The sequence below is a fragment of the Petaurus breviceps genome, unplaced genomic scaffold, assembly GCF_028583685.1.
Source record: "Petaurus breviceps papuanus isolate PSGF00001 unplaced genomic scaffold, PetGlider_PUasm1.0 185, whole genome shotgun sequence".
Taxonomy (NCBI): domain Eukaryota; kingdom Metazoa; phylum Chordata; class Mammalia; order Diprotodontia; family Petauridae; genus Petaurus; species Petaurus breviceps.
Window position 1 is genome coordinate 38,748,607 of NW_027185797.1, and position 9,366 is coordinate 38,757,972.

Genomic DNA, 9,366 nt, shown 5'->3' on the forward strand with positions numbered 1-9,366 from the left:
GCGTTCCCTAACCAGCCCGCCCCTGGGGCAGGGCAGGGCAGGGGCGGGCTGGTTAGGGAACGCACGAGCGCCCTGATTGGGAGGGGCGGGGAGGGGGAGGGGCTTCTGCAGCAGAGAGCAGTAGAGAGTGCGGAAGCGTTGGGTCCTCCGGGCTGGCACGAGAGGCCTCATGGGTGTGTGCGCGGCGGGAGCAGTCGAGTGGCGGCGGCCTAGAGCGTCCCCAGGTGGCGGCGCGGGGAGCAGTGGAGTTGGGGCTGTGGCGCGGACCGTGGGCGGGCTAGAGAGGGCCTGGTCGGGCCTCCGGGAGGAGTGGAGCTGCTGAGGAAGGGCTCCAGGGGACGGCTAGAGCGGCCCCGCCGAGGGAGGGGGAGGAGGCTGGGGAGCTGGGGAGCGGGACGGACAGGACGAGGCGGCCGAGGGGGGGGGGGGGCCCCCCCCCCCCCCCCCGTCCCCCCTTTAGGCACCAGCCCTGTAGACACCCCCACCACACAGCTCCCTGGACCCTGCAGACGTGCCCCACCCCTCACGGTGCCTGGACCCCATAGGCTCCATGGACGCAGTAGACACGCCCCACCCCGCACAGACCCCTCCCCCCTATTAATGCACGTAGATCCCTGGACCCTCCAGACCCCCTTACCCGGCCTGGTACGTGCAGACCCTTGGGCCTCATAGATGACCCCCCGGCACTCACCGGACCCGCAGGCCTCCCTGGACTCTGGAGTCACCCCCCCCCCATGGGCCCCCGAGCCCTGTTACCTCGGCGCCGCCCCGTATAATGCTTGTGATCGCTCCCCTCCCCAGGGCACCCCCACTGTAGACACGCCCTGCCCCCTGCTTGGGGGCTGCATGGCCCCCTGAGTAAGCAGACCCGACAGACACCCACGTGGTGCTCTGCATGCAGACCGGGACCCCATCGATGGCCCCCGTACAGATTTCCTGGGCATCACCCCATGTAACCTATGTAGGAACCCCGACAACGCAGGCTCCACGAAATCTGTAGACACCCCCCGCCTCCTGCAGCATCCCTGGTGTCCGTGCCGACCCCATAGCCCATATAATCTGGGAAGACCGCAGACTCCTCCCCTTCCCCAGCACCTCTGGACGCCTAGCCCCTCTAGACGGCCTCGCCATATAGAATCTATGGACCTTACCCTGTAGACATCCTGAGCCTATCTATCTGGGCAGCTAGGTGACCCAGTGGATAGAGCGCTGACCCTGGAGTCTGGAAGATCTGAGTTCAGACGTGACCTTAGACACTTACTAACTGTGTGTCCTTGGGCAAGTCCCGTAACCCCTGTCTGCCTTCATTTCCCATCAGTAAAATGAATATAATAATAGCACTTTCCTTCCATGGTTGTTATGAAGATTAAATGAGATAATTGTAAGCACTTGGTACAGTGCCTGGTATTATATAAATGTTAGCTATTATTATTAATGTTACTACTACTACTACTGCTGCTGCTGCTGCTGCTGTTACTATTACTACTATATTTCCTGCACACTATAGACCTTTCCCCATTCTATAGCATCCCTGGTCCCCATCCCACACTAAAGACGCAGTAGGCTGTATAATCCATGTAACCCTCAATCCTATGGATACCTCCACCATATAGATTCCTTTGACCTTAGAGATGCTCTAATCTATATATTCCATATAAACCTCTCTCGTCCTGTGGATTCCTGGGCCCTGTAGTGGACACTGCTGCACCCTGGACCGTGTAGATCCATCCTCCTTATCCTATAAATCCTTCATCCCTGTAGACTCTCCCTGGTCCTTTTAGATTAGACCTCCCCGGACTCCATGGGCTTCCTCTTCTGTCCATTCCCTGGACCCCATAGTTTTGCAGGATCTTCCTAGGCTCTTTTCTGCCCCAGGATTTCCCGAACCCTATCAATTCCCTCCCTCTTGGATCCTGATGACCAGAGAAGTTTCAGGAAAACCTGCCCCCTAGATTTCTCCACCCTTTATGCTCTTCAGTCCCTCTAGACTCCAGACCCCCAGGACCCCCTGCCAACCCAAGAAATCTTGACCCCTGTACATTCCCCACTCTCCCACTCCGTCACCTCCCTGTCCCTAGAGAGAGTCACAAAATTTCTGAGTGCATAAGAATATCACCAAAATATTGTAGGGAGCTCCCTGCCCTATAGAAACCTCTCTGCCCCCAAAAGTCCTCAGCCTAGTGACAAGCCTTCATTATAATCTTCATGGAATTCCTCTTCAAATTGTCCTTTCTGTCCTTGCAAGGGTAAATGTCCTTTAAGTGAGTTATATGTGACAGCAAGACAAAGTCTCCCCAGAGTCAGACCCTTGAGGGCCGTGCGGCTTCTTGGGGAGGGTCTCAGGGGTGCCCCCTGGAGGGAGGAGGGAAGGCCTCCCCTGGAGATGGCCCCTGAAGGTGCCTCACTTGGAGGAAGATAAGGATTTCCACAGGTGGAGCTGAGGGAGGAATGCATTCCAGGCCTAAGTCAGTGAGCAGAATAGGCGATGGAATGTCGAGTCCTCGGAACAGCAGAGTGGACCAGTTTGTCTGGAATGTAGAGTGTGTGAAGGGGAGGGAGATGAGACTCCAGAGAGGTGGACTCGGAGCTGGGCTGGGGGTACTGGGGAGCCACGGAAGGGTCCTGAGCAGGTGAATGGTCAGACCTGAGCCTCAGAAGGACTGCTTGCTTGCTTGATTCTGAGGTTGCGTGATTGGGGGGATGGAGAAGGAGCCAGAGTTCCATCCAGGGGCATGTAGAGGCGATGTGTGATTGGCGCTCAGGGGACCGACTAGGCTTGGGAGACCTTTAAAGGTGAGCATTGAGGCGCAGGTGTGGATGAGGCCACCCAGCCAGTGGGCACAGGACAGAGCCTCGGAATGCCCACAGTGGACAGCAGGCCGGCCGGGAGTGGATGGACGGGCAGGGAGGGCGTTGAGGGAGCAGGGCAGGTGGACGGATCCAGGGGAGGGGGAGGTCCACCCTGGCCAAAGCTACACTGGAGACTGAGCAGGCGAGAGTCTCAGGAACTTTGAAGAGAGCAGCTTTAGCCAAGAGATGGCACCCTCCGCCCCTGTTATCGGCTTCCGTGCCTGTGGACCCCCGCCCCCAGTCACTCAGAAACAGCCCCTTCTGGAGGCCTACTCTTTGGGTGACAGAGTCCCCTGGGGAGAGTCCTATCAGGGGCTCGCTCTCCTGCTGAAACCCCCAAATCTGGTCCCTTGAGAGCCCCTCTGGAGGCCTGGGTCCTGGGGATTCAGTTTTTAATGTTTTAATGACTGGTCTCTTTTGTAATCTTACATGTTTAAAAACATGGTTGTGAGAAGGGGTCCCTAGATGTCCACAGACCACCTGCTCAAGGAGTCTGGGACACACAGAAAGGGGAAGGATGTCTGTTTATAGGATTCTGCTCTAATATTCCATCCCCCCTTGAACCCTCCAGATAAAAGGCGGCACCTATTCAATGCTATGGCTGCCCCTGAGGACCAGTGCCTTAGAAAGCCATCTCTCGTGACTCCCATGGCTCTCCCTCTTCCCCAGACCACTTCCCGTGGACCCCCTGCTCCTATCACAGACACCCCTGTCACTACAAAGAATCCCTCTTTCTAGTAAGCCTGTGTTCACTGTAGAACTCTGGCTCCCTGTGCAGCCTCTGTTAGGACACTGCCGTCCCCCCCATAGCGTGGCCTTCTTCTGTACAAACCTTATCAGGCCCCTCAAAACCCCCCTGACTCCTGGGCCTAAAGGTTAGAGGGACTTTCAGAGTTGTCTAGCCTGGCTCCTCTTCTACAGATGAGGAAACTGAGGCCAGAGTAGGTCAGTGGCTTGACCATATCATGAAGGTAGCAGAGGCCAAGCTCCTGGATTTGGGCCTCTGGCTCCAAAGCCTACACTCTCTCTGCTCTATCATGCTGCCCCCCAATTCTGCCTCCTCTTTAGAGCCCTCTTTTGGAGTTCTGGTCCCCGGGAGAACTTGCTGGCCTCCTACATGTCCCCTACCTGGATAGACTTGCCCTACTTCCTGTAGACCCCTCCCAGTTTTCTTTCAGAGCTTAGGGAACCCCTTTTTCCTTTGGGGTCTTTGTACAGAGCCCAGTCCTGGGAGGAGTTGGGCTTACTGGACAACCAGGCCGGGGAGCTTCGAGAGAGGCTGAGGCAGGAAGGAATGGATGTGGGATGGGGGAGAAGGTGTTGGCTGGGGGGACTGAGAGAGCAGGGTCTGGGTAGGGGGAAAAGACCTCGGTTTGGCCTGAGGGGTCTCTGGGTGGGAGGGAGAGAAGGACCAGTTTAGGGGCTGGGGGGGGTGAAGAGAGAAGGCCCAGCTGCAGGGATGGGGAGGTGGGAGGGAGAAGGCCAAGGTCCCCCCAACCCCCAGCAGTCGGGATGAGGGATTGGGTGGAACCAGGGTAGGTCCTGGGCGATGCCAGCTGTTAAAAATAGCTGCTGGGTCAGCAGTCCAAGGCCTTCCTCCTCCTTCCTTTCCCTGGGGATGTGGAGCCTCCCCACCCTTTCTCTAGCCCTCCCCTCCTCTTGGTTCTGCCCCCCTGACACACACACACATAGAGCCCACTTGTCTGTGATTAATGTTCCGATTAGACAGACTAATTAACACCACGAGGGAGGAGAGACAGAGACAGAGAGACTTAGGAGTGTGTGTGGGGGTGTGGGGCTCAGTGTGGTGGAGACAGAGACAGACAGGAAGAGTCAGCCTGGGTGGGATGGAGGAGAGGAGAGAGAGAGACCCTGCCTTCAGCCCCAGAGCCAGCTGATGGGGTCCAGAGCCTGGAGCCCTTGGGTGGGGGAGCCAGAAGCCTTAGGAGTGGGGGTGGCGATCACAAGCCGGGAGGCCTGGGTTCCCTTGGGGTGGGGGCTCGTGGGTTTTGGGGCCCATGTGACTTCCTGTTTCAGGAAGTGGGGCTGGTGGGTGAAGAAGGTGACATCCGGTCCCCAGCCCTGCTCTGATCAGGGCTCCCCCAAAAACGTCTCCTCTCCTCTGCCCAGTGGCTCTGCCCCTCATCCCCGCTCCTCTCAGGGACCCAGGTGTCCAGGCTTCTCATCCCGAACCCTTAGGGGCCCAGCATCCCAGCTCACCCCGCCCCCAGCTTGGCCAAGGCCCCGGGCTTCTGAAGGGCTCTTTGTGGGCTGGGACAGAGCCTCCATTGAGTGACGGGTGGATGAGGGAAGGCTCTGTTTACTCACCTCCCCACCTGGGCCAGGAATGTGTGAGTAACCGAGGCGGCCAGGCCTCCCAGCTCAGGCCCAGGGCCTCACTGTGACCAGGACTCTCCCCACAGCCTCAGCCCAGCATGGAGATGGAAGATGCAGCTCGAGGGGTGAGTCCTGCTGACATAGGGAGGGCGAGGGCTGGGACCCTCTGGCAGGGGCAGCCCACGTCACCCATCCTCCTTCTTCCAGGCCCCTGGCCTGACCCGGCCAGCTCCAGTCAGCATCATTGGTGCCGAAGATGAGGACTTTGAGAATGAGCTGGAGACGGTAAGCTGGGGTGCCAGGACACCCACCCCTCACAGCATGGGGCCCTTGTCTCTTCCTTCACTCCCTGCCATGTGTCCCATAACTGAATGTCAGGGCCGGGAGGGGACCTAGAACAGGGACTGTCAGGGCTGGGAGGGGACCTGGAAGATGAGATGTCAGAGTTTGAAAGGTCTGAGCTGTCCATGTTCCAGATGGAGAACCTAAGGTTCCTCTTAACTCCAGGTACTGGGTGAAGTAGTCACAGGTTCTCTGGGAGGTGAGAGTGCAGCCTGCTCATTTGAGAGGGGCAGGGACTTGCTCAGACCCCTCCTAGCACCAGGGACAGAGCTGGGGCTCTTCCCCCAGGACTCTGCCCCTGGGTGCCCGGGCTGACGGCCTCTGTTCTTCTACGTCTCCCTTCCCCAGCAGCCCGAGGAGCACAGCAGTGAGTTCCAGAGCCTGGAGCAGGTGAAGCGCCGGCCTGCCCATCTCATGGCCCTGCTGCATCACGTGTCTCTGCAGTTTGAGCCGGGACCCCTGGTGAGGCCTGGGCTGGGGCTCAGCGGTTTGGGAACACTGAGGTGGCCTTAGAACCAGAGTGCAAAGCATGGAGGGTAGGGCCTAGAGCTGGGGCACACAGCCTAGGAGGGGGGTCTAGAATCAGAGAAGACCTTGCTGGAAAGATCCAGAAGCAGACCTGGAGCACCGTGTGTGTGTGTGTGTGTGTGTGTGTGTGTGAGAGTGTGTATGTATGTGTGTGAGAGTATGTATGTGTGTGTGTGTAGTGTGTGAATGTGAGTGTGTGTATGTAGTGTGTGAGTGAGTGTGACTGTAGTGTGTGAGTGTGTGTACATGTGTGTTTGTGTGTGTAGTGAGTATATGTGTGTAGTGTGTGCATGTGTGAGTGTAGTGTGTATATATGTGTGTCTGTGTTTATGTGAGTGAGTATGTATGTGTGTGTAGTGTGTGTGTTTGAGTGTGAGTGTGTGAATGTATGTATGTGTGGTGCATGTGAGTGTGGTGTGTGTGAGTGTGCATGTATATGAGTGTATGAGTGTATGTGTAGTGTGTGTGAGTGTGTGTATGTGTGTGTGAGTGTGTGTGTGTCTAGAACCAGACTCTGCATGATCTATGGTCATCTACCACCTGGATGGTGGCCTATGACATCTAGAACCTGTGTTTCTATCTGGAGTCTAGAACCTGGCTTTGGTATGGGATAGGGGGTCTTAATTTGAAGCCCATGAACTTTTAAACAAATCTCTCATCTCCCTCTCTCCCTGTATTTCCATAGAACTTTCTTTGTGAGTCTGCATTTTTTTTTTTTTTTGGTGCATTTCAAAGCATGACTCTGAGGACTCTGGCCCGGCTGCCCAAGGGCAGGACAGGGTGCCAGGTGATCCAGAATGTGTCAGCACAGCCTGTGGGAGGGTCCCCTAGGCCAAGGGCCCCTAGAACTTGCACCCCAGCCCCAAGCAATTCTAGAATGGGGAGAGCCTGGTGGTCTGGAGGAGCCCCAGAAAGTTTGCCCTGGGGGGCCTGGGGGTAGAAGTCTTGGGGGCAGGAGATGATGGTGACCTCTGCTCTCCCCACCTCCCGCCCCCCAGCTGTGCTGTCTCCACGCTGATATGCTGGCCACACTGGGCCCCAAGGAGGCCAAGAAAGGCTTTCTGGATTTCTACCACAACTTCCTAGAGAAGACCGCGGTGAGGAAGCCCCTTCCCCCTCCCTGCCCCCTAGGCTCCCCTCCCCCCCAGGGACACAAAAGAAGCCCACTTCCTGCCCACTCCTGCCCCTCATGAAGCTTCTCCTCTGGGCAGGTCCTGCGTGTGCCTGTGCCCCAGTCAGTGTCCTTTGAGCTCGGTAAGTCATAGCAGGGCCCTTGGGAGGGGGGAGCCCAGCCCCTGTGGCTGATGTGCTGCTCACCATGCCCATCCCAATAGACCGCACACGCCCAGAACTGCTCCCTGAGGAGACCCAGCGGCGATTCCTGCAGGAGGTGGTCCAGGCCCAGCAGAGCGCCGTCTCCCATCAGCTCGATGATTTCCGATCCAAGCGGCTCATGGGCATGACCCCTGGGGAGCCAGACTTGTCCCAGCTGGAAACCTGGGCTACCCGGGACCGGGTCAGCTTTGAGGGCCGGGAACGCCTCCTGGCGGAAAGGTTCTTGAGCCGCCTAGAGGACATGCAGTAAGTGACCCTGGGCCCCCTCGCCCCCTCCCGCCCTCTGCCTTCTGGGGGGTGAGGGTGGGCTGCCCCCTCTGCTCCCCTGGCTCTCCTGGGGTGGGGTGGAGGGCTTATCCAGTGGAAGCCAGCTGACTGGCCTTTCCCACCTCTCTCCCCACAGCCCAGCCATCTCCACGGATGAGGAGAAGAGGTGATGCCTGGGATGGGGGGAGGTGGGGGGCAGGATCTCTGGGGCTTGTGGGGAAGGGCCTGAGGGTGGGGTCCAGTGGGCAGGAGCCTGGCTCACTGCGTCCTTGCCCCCCAGTGTGGCCATAGTGAATGCAATCAGCACCTACATGCGATACCTCGGTGTTCGGACCAAGGGCAGTGAAAAGAAGGCCCGAGGAAACTTCTTCCGGAAAAAGGTGCCCCCTTCCTCTTCTTTCCCCAGGCCCACCCAGAGTGACTGGGGAGGGGGGAGGCTGCTACCATGCTCACCACCATTCCCCCACAGATGCCTGGGAACCGCCGCACAGACGACCCCCCCAAGAACAAGAAGGGGATCATCAGCATCCTGGATGCAGCCCGATGGAGCCGGGGAGAGGCGCCGGGTGAGTCCTAGCCCTGCCCCCCCAGATCCTCCTACTGACCCCCCTCAGGCCCTGCCCCCCCAGATCCCCCCCACTCTCAGTCCCTGACCCCTTGGATCCTCCTCCCTCTCCCCTTAAGCCCTACCCCCACACCTTCCCCCCAGCCCCTCTCAGGCCCTGCCCCCCAGATCCTCCTCCTCTCAGGCCCTGTCCCCCTTTATGGTGGGAATGTCCCTGCCCCTGTGCTTCCTCATGGCCCCTCTTGTTTATTTCAGCTTCTGACTTCCGACACCCTAAAGCTGAGAATGATGGTAACAGCCCTGATTTTGGGGTCCCCTGCCCTTGGGGTCTGAGGGAGGCCAGGGAGGGGCTTCACATCCCTAGTTCCCAAGGACGGTGGGTAAGGTGGCCCTGATGCCAGCCCCTCCCCACTCACAGGTGAGAAACTGGGGCTTCCTGAGAGGAAGGTCAGCCACGTGACTGCCCCCAGAGGAATTGTTGGGCCCCCTGGGCCGGATGCCCCCGGTGTCACTGTGCATCCCCCTCCAGGTGAAAGCCTGGACAAGGAACCAGGTGAGAAAAGAGGGTCCTTCCCCCCAAATAGCTGCTCCTGGGCCAGGGGGGAGGGACATAGATGGTGTCTTCCCATGGTGGGGAGGGGCTGTGATTCTCACCAGTTCGTGATTCAGAGAACTCCAGACTCTGAGTGTTCAAATACCCCTCTCCGGGTCTAGCTCCCAGGAGTCCCTGGTTCTGGGACTTCTGGCCTGTGGGACCCGTCTTCAAGCCATCATTCGTCGTAAGATCCCAAGGATGCCCGTGTGTGAGATCTCAGGGTCTTTGGCCCTCTGGGTGCCAGCCTCCTCCAGGGCTGGGGGAGGGTCCCCAGAGAAGGGGGCTCCATGACCCCAAATCATGCAAGGGGACTGCCCTGCAAAGGGATCTCTGACTACAACCTCTCTCCAGATTGTGTATGTGTGTGTGTGTGTTGTGTGTATGTATAGATGGATTGTGTGTGTGTGGGGGTGTGATACATGTGTATGTATAGGTGGATTGTGTGGTATGTGTGTGTGTTGTGTGTATGTATAGATGGATTGTGTGGGGTGTGTGTGTGATACATGTGTATGTATAGGTGGATTGTGTGTGTGTTGTGTGTATGTAT

The 9,366-nt window shown here is 58.1% G+C and overlaps 2 protein-coding genes across 12 annotated transcripts in view; both read left to right on the forward strand.

Moving 5' to 3' along the window:
- Nucleotides 1-5,146, forward strand: part of CD79A (CD79a molecule) — a 16,065-nt gene extending 10,919 nt beyond the window's left edge. The window contains exons 5-6 of the mRNA XM_069088228.1: nucleotides 902-1,028; nucleotides 4,888-5,146. Of these exons, the coding sequence (XP_068944329.1) occupies nucleotides 902-1,028; nucleotides 4,888-5,146 (386 nt within the window). The remainder of the gene's footprint in view (nucleotides 1-901; nucleotides 1,029-4,887) is intronic.
- The window catches only part of ARHGEF1 (Rho guanine nucleotide exchange factor 1), a 21,888-nt gene that overhangs the window by 864 nt on the left and 11,658 nt on the right, over nucleotides 1-9,366 (forward strand). For 3 of the 11 annotated variants that reach the window (XM_069088928.1, XM_069088922.1, XM_069088917.1), the window contains exons 2-12: nucleotides 5,274-5,312; nucleotides 5,395-5,472; nucleotides 5,878-5,991; nucleotides 7,056-7,154; nucleotides 7,269-7,311; nucleotides 7,392-7,638; nucleotides 7,796-7,825; nucleotides 7,940-8,039; nucleotides 8,129-8,225; nucleotides 8,480-8,515; nucleotides 8,643-8,777. In XM_069088928.1, coding sequence (XP_068945029.1) covers nucleotides 5,286-5,312; nucleotides 5,395-5,472; nucleotides 5,878-5,991; nucleotides 7,056-7,154; nucleotides 7,269-7,311; nucleotides 7,392-7,638; nucleotides 7,796-7,825; nucleotides 7,940-8,039; nucleotides 8,129-8,225; nucleotides 8,480-8,515; nucleotides 8,643-8,777 — 1,006 coding nt within the window. In that variant the 5' untranslated portion in view covers nucleotides 5,274-5,285. Of the gene's footprint in view, nucleotides 1-300; nucleotides 419-2,142; nucleotides 2,794-5,195; nucleotides 5,313-5,394; nucleotides 5,473-5,877; nucleotides 5,992-7,055; nucleotides 7,155-7,268; nucleotides 7,312-7,391; nucleotides 7,639-7,795; nucleotides 7,826-7,939; nucleotides 8,040-8,128; nucleotides 8,226-8,479; nucleotides 8,516-8,642; nucleotides 8,778-9,366 lie in introns of those variants that run through there. The other 8 variants (XM_069088924.1, XM_069088918.1, XM_069088925.1 and 5 more) reach the window with 8 other exon arrangements.